Consider the following 14,739-nt stretch of genomic DNA (forward strand, 5'->3'; position numbering starts at 1 on the left):
AGAGACTTCGAATAGAAGTGTCATCCTGTATTTTTTGAACATCATCTTATAATCTTTTATTAATCATATGACATCGTTGGTGAAATCGTTGAGTATTTTTATGATTATAAACTGGAATGATTCAGCCAATGTGATCTTAACCTCTTTGATGTTGTTTTTCTGTTCTTGTTTGACAGACAGCGGAAGTCGAATTCATTTGGAATGCAGTCTGGGAGAGAGTGATTACCACTTTGCCTTCTGACTTAAAGCCCCTTTCTATAAGACTTTTCATTCTGCAGCAGCAGCAGTGTCCCTCCATTTTGATGTGTCCATTCTCTTCTATACCAGAAACGGCTTAAGATGTGCTGGGGCATCAATTAAGGTCTGCATTGATCCATCTCTGCCTTATTTCACACAAAAACTCAAAACATACATCATAACATAAAACACAGAGAGTTGGGGAGTAATTGAATGTATTTAATTTACTGCCTCATTATTTTGTTTCTTGTATTATAGCATGCTTTGCAAATTCTCTGTTTTATATTTTTGAAGTGGCTAAGAGAAAAAGAAGCACTATGTATTTTTATGATTGAAGAGTTTTGGAACTCTCCATCCCATCCCACCAATGAGATTGTGCCTGGTGCTGCCCAGCACCTGATTGATTAACGCCAACATCTTAGTACCCAATGAATAAAATTCATGTTGAATATGACGTGCTTTAATGAGTTGCATTTGAACAGCCTGTTGAAGTGTTAATACGAATACTATGCCAATACTGACAAAGCATATCTCCAGAAGCACAAGTTTCTTGTCACATGTAGCATTATACTGTGTGGGTAACACTCCATCACGCCATCAATAAATTTCCCAAATCAACCATTTGAGAAAACACTATACATTTACAGTTATTTTCTTAGCAGACATTGTATTGTGTCTATGTTATACTGGTATTTTGGTTTTAAAACATCAAAAGCACTACTCTGTTATATTACACAGATGAATTTTAAATTTTAAGTTGGTTATTCAAGCAAAACAAATGGTGAGGATTTGAAACAGTCTAGTTTCTACTCATACATTAACTTGTAAGTACACCATTGGTAGTTTCTTTATACATATTTAGTTCTTAGTTGGGTCGACAACACGTCCTATGTAGAGGATGGAGTTTGTGGCCTCATGGTAAACGACGAAAATGAAGGGTCGGTTGAAAGTGAGCCTGGGAGGAAGAGGGGTCGTAAAGAGATTGATGGAGGCATCGGCCACTGAGCCTCCGGTCTCATCCACTTCCAAGGTGACCTTCTGTACCACCTGGAATCAAGCACCATTGGTCAATGCATGCTGGTATATCACTTCTTTTACTACCATTCCATATAATTAATATGCACAGTACATGCTTTTTTCAGAAATAAACAGCATTAAATTATATAATACATAAATGTCAAAGAATTTTATTTTATTATATATAACATTTAAAAAGTTTGGGGTCAATAAGTTTTTTAAATATTTAAGCAATAAGGTACGAGAGGCTGTGCTGTATCGTGAATAAGTCACGGCTAAAGGGCGCTGTTAGGCACGACGTGTACCTTATTGCTTTTATAAAACGGTTACCACACAATACAAATATTAAAGCCAAAAAAAAAATATGTATAACTTTCATGAAGTAAACTCTTACTAAAAGCCTTCCTTCCATCAGAAAAAATAGTCCCTGACTGTGAACAGGAACAGAAGTTATATTATTACGCCATTAGATGGTGGCAAAGATTGTCTTTATGAGTGAGTCATTTAGTAGCGAAGACTTTTACAATGAAAAGACTGAATTGTTGTGAACACGGAACAAGACACAACTGACAAATGCTTTGACTAGCGCTGTCAGTCACGGGAAAACCCCTTAACTGTTAAAAGGACAAGATAATACATCGGACATTTAAACTGATTTTTTATTATGAACATAGGACTGACCTGAAGGAAAATGCTAAATCTGAATGCAGGTAATAAACTCGCTCACTCAATCTTTTCTCACAGTACTCTTCTACATAATACAGTAAGCTTAAATGAACAATATCAATTAAGAACATACAGTTCACGTTGCTAAGAGTGGTTGCTAAGGGTGTTGTGTAGTGATACACAGAACCGTTGGGTGAAGCGGTCATAGCCGTGTTTAATCGTGAATAAAACACAGCTATTGACCAATCAGAGTCTAGGACAGGAACTAACCATTTTATAAATTCCAATAGAAAATAGTAATTTTAAATTGTAATATTTCACAATATTATTTTTACTGTTTTTTTGGTTTTTTTTTTTTTAAATCAAACGAAAGGCTTTTTAAAAAACATTTAAAAAATCTTACTAACCCCAAACTTTTGAACAGGAGTGTATGTATGCACACACATCCACCCTCCTGGTTATATCAATACTAGTTAAAATCATGGTTCCATGAAAAATGAATTGACATAAAGTCTTTAACAGTCTTCTTGTATTGTTAGAAAGATCTCACACCTCTGACAGTTTCAGGCCTTCATCGCTGCTGATTCCAGAGAGATCTGCAGTACTCCCAAAGATCTCTTTAATGCCCAGACTAGGCAGACTTGTACTTAGTGAGTTGGACTGCTTCAGTGAAAATCTGGGCAACTGAATCTCCAGCTTCCTGAGGAGAGAAATAAAACGGATCTTTTCAATCAAAAATAAAAAAGAAATTTGCATGTTTCTAGAGGGTAACTATAAATTGCATCGAGCACGTCATATGATTGCTCACTTTGGCTGCTCAGCATGAGTTTGATGGAGATTTGAGTCATTTAAAAAAAAACACATTGATTTGCGAAAATGTGAGAGACTGATTACATGACTCACGTCTTTTTCAGCTTTGCAACCCATCCGCGGAACACTTCACCAGTCATGGATTCGTCAACGTAGGTGTAGTCCACATCTTCATCTGGAAGAAGGACAAGCATGGCAATGCCATCCGAACAGGGCAGTTTCAGAATGCCAACCTTTATTGTGGGGTCATAGGCCAGGTAGTATTTTCCTGAACGGAGCATCATGGGCACTTGCACAATATTATATTTGCTCACATAGAAACGCTCCTCTTGGGTGAAGGTAGCGTTGAAGGGTTGCAGCCAATAACCTGTTAAAGATTGAGAGGATATATTTTCAGTCACTTTTTCAAAGCTTATTGCACTGTTCTCTGGAATAGCTGAATAGGCATTCAGAAGTCAAATATAACAAGCTGATTGTTTCGTACATTGTAATGGACTGTTTTTCTTAGCAGAAGGCAATATATAACTACTATATAACTACTTGAAATATTAAGATGAAATGTAAATTATGACATTAATCATTTGTTTTTCTCTTACCTGTGAAAAAAGCCGCACTGATTAACATCGCCATGCTTTGTGGATCTACATTCTCCACCACGTCTTTGACTTTTTCCCCTGTTTTGGTTCTTACATAATTATCGATATTCCCTTTGGCCAGCTGTCCATTGGCATAATTCACATTTTGAACATCTGCATCATAAAACTGCTTAACCTGGCTGCTGAAGCTTTCATCTGCCTTGATGTCCTGCTTCATAAAGAGGCCAGTGGCCTGGATTTGAGCAGTCATCACCCTCAGCTGCTGGAGTAGGGTCTGGATTCTTTCTGGCTCTCCTTCTTTCTCCATTGAGGCCACACCTATACCCTGTAGCAGCTCGGTACGAGAAGCCCCACCAGCCCCGGCTGCTAATGTGGCTAAAGCTAAGGTAGCCCCAAGGGTTGAGATGGCTACATTGTCATCATTTGAGCTAGCAATCTTGCTGTAAAGCCGGGTAGCAAAGTCGGCATTCATTCGGGCAAGCTCTTCAACATCTGTGGTTTGCCCAAGAACCGACACAGCAAGGAGAGCTGCTCTGACCAAAAGGGAGAAGATGTCCATCTTCATGATGCTCTAGGGAAAAACAGCCATTTTATTTATCATAATGCAACAAATGGCAACATTATATAGATCTCATACAATTAACCCTAACATATGATATAATAGTCTGTATATATTTTTAATGGAATGGTTTATGGAACCTTTAGACAAAAATTAAAAGCAAATCTAAAAAAGGTTTGCATATATTTTGTATCATTCAGGCTTTTATGGTTCATACAGTATGATATAGTGAGAATAGGGAATATGGAAAAAACACTTTTATTCAGAGGCCCAAACTTTGCAAAAATATGTAATTTGGTGCAGATGTTGCTATATAGCTAAAAAGTCAAATTTTGATAGCTCATGTAAATCAAAGACATATTTATAACAATATAACAGTACTACTAACCTAAAATACATATAAAATCAATTGTCACTATATCTTCCAACAATATGTCTAATATATTTAAATGTTAAGTTTTTTTATCAAAGCTCTGCAGTTTTAATGACAATGACACGGCCTTTTCTTTGTAAAAATCTCATACTAAGATGTTTTTGTGGTTTGCAGAAACAAACGGCAGATCTAGCTTACTTTTAAAGGCTGACAAACATGATTTTGAGTATGTCATAATCTGTAATTTGTCAATTCTCATCACAGTCAAACAAATAGATAAACAAAACAGCATCGTTGGGATATAAAGGATGCGAAGATTTGCATTATAGTTCTAGAACAGTCGTGATGATTACAAGGCTGACAGCGCAGGTTACTTTAAGATTTCTTTTAAATACAGACTGCGCTAACATACAGCAACATTGTTATTAAACATAATAGAAATGTTAAGTAATTCAATACAGTGTTCGAATTCACATGCATTAGATTCTACAGAGATGAAATCATATTAAGTAGAAATATGGCAAAATACGGCGGAGGCCAAAATACTTACAAATGTCTGATTCGACGTCAGTGCGTAATATCCTTGTTAAATAACTACAGACAGGTCTGTTTTAAAATCCTTCACTGCAAACACAGTAAATAAATCGACTAAACTAACGGTTCACATGATGTCGCCATCAATAACAAACCGAACGTACGAAGTTTACGCAACATCCGCCCTTTGCGTATTCTTGATGACGTACGTAGTTTACGCATAACTCACATTCATAACAAACAAAAAATGATAGTTATTTTTCTATACTTCATTTTCTTAACCAGTGAAATTTATTTTTGCTTTGTGTCATTTTTTTTTAGTTATTTGAACAATGGAGTGGTAACATCAAAATATAATAATAATAATAATAATTTAAATACTTATATTAACGAATATATTCCAGTATAAAACGAATATGATAAATTTGAATACCCTTGTATATAAATAGGATCATTAAAGCCGATTGGCTGCGTTGTCTTTTGTGTTGTCTGCATTTTAGGTTTTTGTCTTAACGTTACTTGAGGCATACGAAAAAGTAAATATAATAATTTCAAGGTTTTATATCTGAGCAACAAATAGAAATCTACCTTTGCACTCTAGTTTAAAATAATTTGTCGTGCATTCACAAATGACTGTGATTGGTCAATCCTGTTTACCTTACCAGCGCTGAGAAAAGTAACATGTACGATAACAAATGACAATACTACTCGTACATGCTAGCTAGCTTCAGCAGAAGAGTCGTCCAAGATGGACAGTACGCTGTTAATCGGATGCGTAGCTCGGTGACGGACTAAAAGATAAGTGCAGTGCAATCTCTTTAGTTCAAGGGATTTGGATTGGAGCAGTACTTGTACCCGAAAGTTAAGCATCCTTTGGCTTGCCTTGAAGGGATTATCAAACATAACAAGAGCAAACTTGTAATGCGGTAGACAGGCATTGTATTCACATCTGAAATGTAACTTAAAAGGTAGTGTTTTAATACATGCTGATAAGTACAGCAGAAAAAAAAATCTGATGGAAAAGCTCAATCAATTTACATTTTGAAGACTCCATGTCAAATGATGGTTCAACTAGGCCCCGGGTTTCCAGCCATTTTACAGGCACCCTTTGTGCCCCCACACATCCTTTTATCAAGGAGTAAACAAAAATGATCAACTTTAGCCTACATTATGTTAAAATGCAATTAAAATCACACAATTTTAACTTGATTTCTTATAATTAAAACTTTATTTTAAAAGTATGGCTTCAAGTGATGTCTGTCTTTATTTCTGCATATGCAAGATAGCTGATAAAAGTTTATTTTGATTTGAATCGACAGCAATTATAAGAAATAAAGTAGCAATTGTGAGAAATAAAGTCACAATTATAAGAATGAACACACCATTGGTTTAATACATTGCAAACAGTGAGACTTATATAAAACATCAGTGCTGCAGTAATGCATACAAAAGCCACTGTTAGTACCCTATTGAAGCAGGCCCAGTAAGTCTACAAAGTAATATTTGAATGATTGACTAGTTAGTGAACTGAATAGACCTACAATGAAACAAATAAAGCAAGTGAGCGAAAGAAAAAGATCCTTGTTGGATCCCAAAAGGCATTTTATATTTTATGGATGGTAATACCTCCTTAGTAATGGAACAAAGGCCTATACTTGAACCCTTTTCAGATTAACTTGAAATGTGCTTATCATTAATATGATACTAGAATGGACAAACTAATCTTCATTACAGGGTAGAGGCACAGGGAAGCTTGTCTTCCATTACCATCTTTGTTAACAGCCATGTTTACCAGTGTTACCAACATATTCATCCCAATTTAATTTGTAGGTCATCAGTCACAGGAATTTTTCCTCTTTTGGAATTGCAAATGCAAATGATATTTTACATAAAGTCATTGATCGATTATTGAGACTAATTGGCTGTTGAGTCATTCAAATCAATCCTGTTCTCCAGCATCTTATAATGCATTTTATATTTCATACTCTTTTCCTTTTGTATGGCACAAGGATTACCTTGCCTTTTACCTGACATCACCTTTTCAGCATTCAACATGATTTTTTTCTCTTTTTCTAGTTCATTCTTCACTTTGTTTCCTCTTTGTGCGAATCAAGTAAAGGCTTCTCCAAGGCTGCCATTGTTGAATGGCTGGTTAAGTCTCAATATCCAATGTCTTTTGTACTACCTGGCAACAGGGATTTGCTTTATGGGCACATTCTCTTGTGCTTGCTGGCTGGTGCTTGGTACATCTATGTTGGGGTCATCATCTACCTGGTAGCACTTGCCCAGGTTCTTGATGATGTTGAAGTTATAACGCGCAGTGTCTGCAATGCTGTTCTCTAAAAGCCAGCCATCAGACTCAGAGTCAGGGTCCCCTAACCTCAGCACATTCTCCATGGCTGTCTGAAGATAACGCACTCCTGTCAGCACAGACACCTAGAGGAAGGAAGAAAAGATTCAAGAAAATGAGGAGGCTACAAGGGACCAACCCATATTGAAAAAAGCATAATAAGATTCACAGGTGAAGCGAATATTATTCCTCTCCTCTTAACAAGGCCACATATTAAGGTTTGGGTAGATTAGATGGTAAGCAAACAATCAGTTCTCGTAATCAAAGTGTTTGACAAGGGCCAAATTGTTATGGCAAGGCGACTGGGTCAGAGTATCTCTGAAACGGCAAGGGTTGTGGGTTGCTCCTAGTCAGCAGTGGTGAGAATTTACCAACAGTGGTCCGAGGAGGGACAAACCACAAACCGGCGATACCAGTGTTGTGCACCCAAGGTTTATTGATGCATGAGGGCAATGAAGGCTGTCCCATCTGGTCCGAGCCAACAGAAGGTCTACTGTGGCACAAGTCACACAAAATGTTAATGATAGTTATGGGAGGAATGTGTCACAACACACAGTGCATTGCACTCTGCTGCATATGGGGCAGCCGGAAACAAATCAGAGTGCCTGTGAAGACTAAGAAAGCGTTGGAACTGGACCTTGGAGCAGTGGAAGAATGAGTCCCATTTTCACATGGATGGCCATGTACGTGTACGCCATTTACCAGGGGAAGTGATGGCACCAGGATGCACTGTGGGATGACAACAAGCCGGTGGAGGGAGTGTGATGCTTCCGGCCATCCATGTGGACGTAATTTGACATGTGCCACCTACTGTACCTAAACATTGTTGCAGACCAGGTACACCCCTTCATGACAATGGTGTTCCCTGGTGGAAGTGGCCTCTTTCAGCAGAATAATACACCCTGCCACACTGCACATATTGTTCAGGAATAGTTTGAGGAACATCATGAAGAGTTCAAGGTGTTTCCCTGGCCTCCAAATTCCCCATATTTCAATCCAATTGAGCATCTGTGGAATGTGCTGGACCAACAAGTTTGATCCATGGCAGCTCCACCTTGCAACCCACAGGACTTGAAGGATCGGCTGCTAACATCTTAGTGCCAGATACCACAGGACACCTTCAGGGGTCTTGCGGAGTCGGCGCTGTTTTGGCAGCACACGGAGCACCAACAGCTTATTAGGCAGTGGTCATAATGTTTTGTAATATATATATATATATATATATATATATATACACACACACACACACACACACACACACAGACTACTACCGGTCAAAAGTTTGGAATAATTAAGATACTTTAACATATTAGAAAGAAGTCTCTTATGCTCATTTGATCAACAATAGGCTAAAAACAGTAGTATTGTGAAATATTCTATTTTAATATATTTCAAAATATAATTTATTCATTTGATGGCAAAGCTGAATTTTCAGCAGCCATTACTCCGGTTTTTAGTGTCACAATATTTATTTATGTAACAATATAAATGTCTTTATTCTCACTTTTGATCAATTTATTATATCCTTGCTGAATAAAAGTATTAATTTATTTTTTTTCCCTTTTCTTAAAAAAAAAAAAATCTTACCCAAAACTTGAATGGTAGTAATGTATCACGCTTTCCACAAAAATAATAAGCAGCTCCATTGTCATGTGACACTGAAGACTGGAGTAATGGCTGTTGAGAATTCAGCTTTGCCGTCACAAGAATAAATTACATTATAAAATATATTAAAATAGAAAACAGTTCTTTTAAATTGTAATAATATTTTACAATATTACTGTATTTTTTTTACTGTTAATTTAATTATCCCAAATCAATTATTCCAAACTTTTGACCAGTAGTATATATATACTACAGAATATGGACTTTAATTTAGTCAGATCAATATCACTCACCTCAAAAAGCCAGATGATGAGAACGATTAAGCCGATGGACTGCATTATCTGCGTGTAGTGCTCCAGCAGAGCCTGTCTGCAACCCCTTCGGTTCAGGTTCAGCTCCTCCTTCTGGTAGTCGTAATTATAGTGCGCTGAGTTGTTGGTGATTTGATGCTGGATGCAGGGCCGAGGAGAATGCAGACCACAGCAGCTGAACGGCACTCCATTAATCAGATACTTCCCTTCCACGTTACTCCGCAGCCGCCTAAAGAAGAGAAGAGTGCATTAAATAATGTATGGAGGCATACACCGATGAATAAGAATAAAGAAAAATTATGATGATGAAGGTTGAATCATTGATCTAAAATATTAAAAGAATAGGCTAGTTAAACCAATATGAAAATTACATATGTCATCATTTTACTCACCCGCATGTTGGTTGTTTCAAACCTGTATGACTGTTTTTCTTCTGTGGAAAATGTCTAAAATTTTTTGTCCACACAATGAAATTAAATGGGGATCAATGTTATTTTGGACCCTACTGCCTTTTATTGTAGGGACAAAAACAGTCAAAACATTCTTAAATTTTGTGTTCTGCAGAAGAAAGTTAGTTATACAGGTTTGGAATGACATGAAGGTGAGTAAATGATAACAGAATTTTCATTATTGAGTGAACAATGTCTTTAACCACTTAACATGAAAGTGCAGTGTGGGTGAAAATAGACTTACTCCACCACTTCGCTATTGGTCATGTCCAGGTAGCGGTTACTGATCCACTGAATGTGAAACCAATCCCGATACCCTCCATTTCCACAGCACTGAAACTGCATCTGCAGCATGTCCATTGTGCGCTTAATGTAGCATCGACCCGGCGTGTCTGTGTCCTTATAGTAGCGCATGGCATCACGCAAGCCTAAAAACAGCGACTCTTCTAGATCGTTGCGCATGCTATAGCACATCAGGGCGCCCATGAGGATGCAGAACGTAAAGAAAAAGGTACATATGATGTAAGGCAGCATCAGCAGCTTCCACCGCAGGAACTTGGTAGTGTCCACGCAGTCATAGCAAATCTTGCCCCCCAGGAAGTTGATCGTACAGGCAGTCAAGCCAACACAGATAAGCATGTTTGGCACCGAGTCGACCTCTTTTGACATCAGCTCTCGCCTCTTCTCGATTTCCACCTTTAAGAACAGGCCCAGGCTGAAGAGCGTGACTCCCGTGACCACAGACACCCAATTCAGCACCCATAAAACCTGGGCCAGTTTGTCTCTGTTTGTCTTCGTAAATGTCACTTTTAAGACTGCCATTGTCAATGGAAAGTGTTACTTTTACCGTCTCAGCAGTAAATTTTAGGTCCATGTGTGAAGCTCATTTTATTTTCATCGATATAACGTACTGGGTAAATGGGAGAGAACAGGGAACATGTTCCACGGGAAGGAGGAAAGTGAACTGGGAGAGAAGGCCAAGACGGCCACATAAGCAGCTTAGATGAGGTATTTTTACACTCCTGGATGACGGTCTTAGCTGCATAATAGTGCAGGTACTGAAATCAAGATAAAAATGTAAAAGATTAATGCACAGACATTATATATAGATATATATAGGTAGGTAGGTAGGTAGATCATTACATTAGCTGTTGCAGAAGAACATTAGCTATTATTCTAGGCACTATTTTTCTGTAATGTATTGTCAGTTGTATTTCCACATCCCCATACCTCTTAATACCACGTAACCTACCTGCTTAGATCTCACATAGTCGTATATGGGCTTGTAATCCATTGACCTTGATTGTAGGTTCTGTCATATTCCTTTTCTGCATATTTTTGGTAAGGGACTACAGAAGAGGTGAGAAGCTTGTTTAGAATGACTTCCGTCCAGACTCACTTTGACCTCCACCTAATCCATTTATCCCTAGGATTTAGCAGAACACCTCCAAGCCATCTGGGCCAATCCCAAGTGAATAGCATCTTCCACGCCCCCATGCTTTCAATAATAAATAATAATACACTGTGTGCAGAATTATTAGGCAAGTTGATTTTCTGATCATATATTTTTTTTTTTTTCAAAGCACATCAATCTTAATAACTACTATTATTTTTGTATTTAGTCATTTATAAGTGATATACATTTGTTCATGAAGGCTGGAAATGAAAAATGCCTTGTATTCAGGTGTGCATACTTATTAGGCAGGTTTTCTTTTACAGGCTAAATGAGCCAAAAAAGAGATTTAACTGAGACTAAAAGGTCAAAAATTATTAAATGCTCATGAGAAGGATGCAATACTAGAAATTGCAAAGTTAATACTTGACCACTGGACAGCAAAATGTTCATTGGGTCAGCAGGGTCAGACAAAAACAGGTGGAGAAGAAAAGACACATGTTAACTGCAAAATAATTAAGAATTAAGGTGAAGAACTAAGTGTGAAACCATTAGGAACCCTTTATTCTCCAGCACCACCATTTTCCAGAACTGCAACCTATACCTGGAGTCTCCAGAAGTGCAAGGTGTCAGGATATCTGAGACTTAGGTTGTAAATGATTAAATACAAAATTAATAGTAGTTATTAAAATTGATGTGGTTTGGAGTTGGTTAAATGTGCTTGGAAAAGAAATATGATCAGAAAATCAACTTGCCTAATAATTCTGCACAAGGTGTAGGCCTATTTATTATCTGTGAAATAACGCCCACCAACCCAAAACATGGGTCAGTTCAAGGACAAACTCCCTAAAATGTTTAGATTTGAGGGAGAAGCTTGGACTCCTCAAACTGGTATACTATGTTTACATATTTTCAAACTGGTATTTGTCAGTATACTGGACACATTTGTTTTGACATGGCAATGGTTATGTAGAAGATTGGGAAGATTTGTGTTGGTCAGCTTAGAGATAAAATGAAGTTGCAACGCATAAGAATGATGCTAAACACATTTGACCACAGGTATTGTTTATGATCCCATATCTTTACCAGAATGTCTATAAAATGTGTAAAATAAAATGTCATATTTCCTTTTTGTACAATAAACTAAAGTTAAAAAAAAAAAAAAAAAAAGGAATTTTGTTCAGTAAGTGCAGATGTCCAGTGCTGAACTGAATATTGGATATTACACATTTTTTGCATTATACAGCGTTCGACATCTTTCATATCTAAACACTGTTTGTTAATAATTGAATGTTTAAAATAGTTTAGGCAACGATGCGACCACTGCAATCAAAAAGTACGAATTCCTCAATCAGGTGCAATGCATGCAGTGGTGACATTTTAGTTGTCCAATAACATGATACCGACATAGTTCAACATTCACCGTCATGCGCAATAGCAGAATGCAGTCGACGCCGTAACGATGGCCGTCGATAATTTTCTCTTTGGCCAGTGCATCCTTTATTTTTTAGCATTTCTTTTCGGTTTTATTGCCGTCGTGCCGCTCTCTGAAAACGGTGATGACTTTCAGGGGAAATGCTTGCTGTTTACTGAGGGAATGTGGCAAAATGAGAACATGACGATGGGGAAACAGCGCTTTATAGTTGAAGAATGGGGACCAGAGTCGTCCTGCCGCTTCATCACTTTCGTGGGTATCGTGTCTCTCATCCTCTCTGCTGTACAGGCGTGGCGGACCTTTTTCTTCCTCTGCAAAGGCCACGACGAGTAGGCAACCTCTTATGCACTTACATCATATTGATAATTAAATTACCCCAACGTTTCGAGCAGTAAATGATGTACTTTTCTGTCCTTACATCTCTTTGCAGCTCTCTTTTTCATGCCTTCTTGAATCTTCTCCTGTCCCTCTTGGTGGTTTTTGTAGTGTTTGTGGCCGGTACTATCTCCAGTGTTGGCTTCAGTGGATGGTGTGATGCTATCACTGAAAATGGGGCCTTGCCTAGCAGGTAAACTGTTTTTAACCATTTTAAATTAGTTATAATTATGCAGTATCACACAAGCACAAGTGCTTTATCAATATCGACATGGCTGTGATTGTAAATAGTTCCAAAATATAGTCACTTTTTATATTACTTGTGCTTTAAATTTGGTTCATTTCTCTTTGGCAGTTGTGAGGATCTGCAAGACACAGATTTAGAGCTCGGTGTTGACAACTCCTCCTTTTATGACCAGTTTGCCATTGCACAGGTAAACATTCATCCACAAGTAGCATAAAATCTACATTCACAAGCGGAGGTTTTTACAGTATATATTCCAAAATATCCATAGTATGTGATATCAATATATAAATATGCTAATATGTTCTTTTTTCCACAGTTTGGCCTGTGGTCGGCCTGGTTATGCTGGCTGGGTCTAACAGTGCTAGCCTTCCTGAAGGTTTACCATAACCACCGACAGCAGGAGCTGCTAGACAGTCTAGTTCAAGAGAAGGAGCTGCTGCTAGGTCATCCTTTACAGCGAAGTTCTTATATGTACAACAGGAATGCCATGATTTAAACAAACATATCTCACGTAGTCCATTTACACTGCATGAGCTAGTTTCTGAGAGCAGAATTAAGCCCTCAAGATAAACATATTTTTTTATAAACCTCTATCAATCATTAGACTGATAGAAATAGATTCTTTACAAACTGTGTTCATGTTTAAATAAATGGTCATGGAATATGAGTTAAACTGATTCCAGAGTTAAATTGTTTCCATTGTTGTTCTTTAGACAGCATCCTGACAGAATTCTCTTCAAGCTACATGGAATTATCACGTTCATATTCACTCTTACTTTTGCAGTATAGGACATATGAAGACACTGCCTGTGAGATTATTATTTTATTCTCTTGAGAAGGTGGCTGTGCATTTAGGAGACTCAGTAAAGCGTAAATGAGGACCCTCTCTTTGAGCAGATGTCACAGCTTCACAAGTTCACTCATATGTGAAATGTAAAGTCTGCTTCAAATAGAATCTATTCTGCCTTTACTGTACATGGGAATATAATTGGAAATAAAATTGAATAATGGCTCTTTATGCTGGCTTTATTCTCTTACCTATAGGACCAGAGTTTATCCTCACTTTTATACAGTATTTTGCCTTTAGCCAACACACACTAGATTGACAAAATACTTGAATGCTTCTCCCTTATTATTGCTGGTCCCTTGTTATAACTCTACCTTAACCTCTAACATTTGTGGTAGACTGTTTTTAAATGCAACTGGAATTGTTATCCTTGCTGATTATTAAGTACCTGTCTTCTGTTATAAAGCTCAAACATCTTAAATAATAATCAGCAATACCATTTTTTTTCATACTGATTATTATGTAAAGCTGTGCTGGCTTCTAGACATGTGCTAGTGCAACCTACCATTCATCATGTATAAGGATTTGCAGTTTCATTGTCTCTGTCTCCACCAAGCGGCTGAAAAATAAAATTGCTACACGTACAGCTAAAGGTACCCAAATTTTGCTAATTCAAAACAGCCCAATTGACACATCTCGAAAATAACACAAACTGCTTTATTTTTACACTTACAATTACATTTATTAATTTAGCAGACACCTAAATGATTTAGAAGTGGAAACAACAATTCTATCCTAATAGGCTATATGATATTGTAGAAACCTATTTTTCATTTGCAAGTAAAAAAGGAAGAAATACTTTCTGCATCACATAGCTAATGTGAAAAGCCTATATGTCACTTAAATAACCCAATTGCTTTAGAATTATTATTAAACAAGGAAATTATATAGGCTTACACACAAACAGTAAATAATTCTATTCAGTTTCACCTTAT

At 37.3% G+C, this 14,739-nt stretch overlaps 4 protein-coding genes across 5 annotated transcripts in view; 2 read left to right on the forward strand and 2 right to left on the reverse strand.

Moving 5' to 3' along the window:
• ppp4r4 (protein phosphatase 4, regulatory subunit 4) overlaps positions 1 to 691 on the forward strand; it is a 28,258-nt gene extending 27,567 nt beyond the window's left edge. For both annotated transcript variants that reach the window (XM_051875452.1, XM_051875453.1), the window contains one exon: positions 177 to 691. In XM_051875452.1, coding sequence (XP_051731412.1) covers positions 177 to 222 — 46 coding nt within the window. In that variant the 3' untranslated portion in view covers positions 223 to 691. The remainder of the gene's footprint in view (positions 1 to 176) is intronic.
• Positions 682 to 4,989, reverse strand: serpina10a (serpin peptidase inhibitor, clade A (alpha-1 antiproteinase, antitrypsin), member 10a). The gene is made up of 5 exons (XM_051875454.1): positions 4,809 to 4,989; positions 3,327 to 3,897; positions 2,824 to 3,097; positions 2,473 to 2,620; positions 682 to 1,284 (listed from the first exon to the last, which is right to left on the reverse strand). The coding sequence occupies exons 2-5, from the start codon at positions 3,889 to 3,891 to the stop codon at positions 1,096 to 1,098; spliced, it is 1,176 nt and encodes a 391-aa protein (XP_051731414.1). The 5' UTR covers positions 3,892 to 3,897; positions 4,809 to 4,989; the 3' UTR covers positions 682 to 1,095.
• A 154-nt stretch (positions 4,990 to 5,143) lies between these two features.
• Positions 5,144 to 11,016, reverse strand: prph2lb (peripherin 2-like b). The gene is made up of 3 exons (XM_051875456.1): positions 9,752 to 11,016; positions 9,041 to 9,287; positions 5,144 to 7,228 (listed from the first exon to the last, which is right to left on the reverse strand). Exons 1-3 carry the CDS (start codon positions 10,327 to 10,329, stop codon positions 6,974 to 6,976), a joined length of 1,080 nt encoding a protein of 359 aa, XP_051731416.1. The 5' UTR covers positions 10,330 to 11,016; the 3' UTR covers positions 5,144 to 6,973.
• Positions 11,017 to 12,228: 1,212 nt separating this feature from the next.
• On the forward strand, positions 12,229 to 13,975 carry tmem179aa (transmembrane protein 179a, genome duplicate A). Its single transcript, XM_051875455.1, has 4 exons — positions 12,229 to 12,664; positions 12,766 to 12,903; positions 13,066 to 13,144; positions 13,274 to 13,975. The coding sequence occupies exons 1-4, from the start codon at positions 12,363 to 12,365 to the stop codon at positions 13,451 to 13,453; spliced, it is 699 nt and encodes a 232-aa protein (XP_051731415.1). The 5' UTR covers positions 12,229 to 12,362; the 3' UTR covers positions 13,454 to 13,975.
• The last annotated feature ends 764 nt before the right edge of the window (positions 13,976 to 14,739 follow it).

Source organism: Ctenopharyngodon idella, chromosome 20, assembly GCF_019924925.1.
Source record: "Ctenopharyngodon idella isolate HZGC_01 chromosome 20, HZGC01, whole genome shotgun sequence".
In the NCBI taxonomy this organism is placed as follows: domain Eukaryota; kingdom Metazoa; phylum Chordata; class Actinopteri; order Cypriniformes; family Xenocyprididae; genus Ctenopharyngodon; species Ctenopharyngodon idella.

What these genes read in the sequence shown, in the direction of transcription:
- serpina10a (XM_051875454.1), bottom strand. Translation starts at nt 3,891, where the DNA reads ATGAAGATGGACATCTTCTCCCTTTTGGTCAGAGCAGCTCTCCTTGCT. An exon ending in GTTGCAAAGCTGAAAAAGAC is followed by an intron (nt 2,621 to 2,823) that starts GTGAGTCATGTA and finishes TTCTCTCCTCAG; the next exon opens with GAAGCTGGAGATTCAGTTGC. An exon ending in AAGGCCTGAAACTGTCAGAG is followed by an intron (nt 1,285 to 2,472) that starts GTGTGAGATCTT and finishes GCTTGATTCCAG; the next exon opens with GTGGTACAGAAGGTCACCTT.
- prph2lb (XM_051875456.1), bottom strand. Translation starts at nt 10,329, where the DNA reads ATGGCAGTCTTAAAAGTGACATTTACGAAGACAAACAGAGACAAACTG. An exon ending in ACCAATAGCGAAGTGGTGGA is followed by an intron (nt 9,288 to 9,751) that starts GTAAGTCTATTT and finishes TCTCTTCTTTAG; the next exon opens with GCGGCTGCGGAGTAACGTGG. An exon ending in TCATCATCTGGCTTTTTGAG is followed by an intron (nt 7,229 to 9,040) that starts GTGAGTGATATT and finishes TCCTTCCTCTAG; the next exon opens with GTGTCTGTGCTGACAGGAGT.
- tmem179aa (XM_051875455.1), top strand. Translation starts at nt 12,363, where the DNA reads ATGGCCGTCGATAATTTTCTCTTTGGCCAGTGCATCCTTTATTTTTTA. An exon ending in CTCTGCAAAGGCCACGACGA is followed by an intron (nt 12,665 to 12,765) that starts GTAGGCAACCTC and finishes ATCTCTTTGCAG; the next exon opens with CTCTCTTTTTCATGCCTTCT. An exon ending in AATGGGGCCTTGCCTAGCAG is followed by an intron (nt 12,904 to 13,065) that starts GTAAACTGTTTT and finishes TCTCTTTGGCAG; the next exon opens with TTGTGAGGATCTGCAAGACA.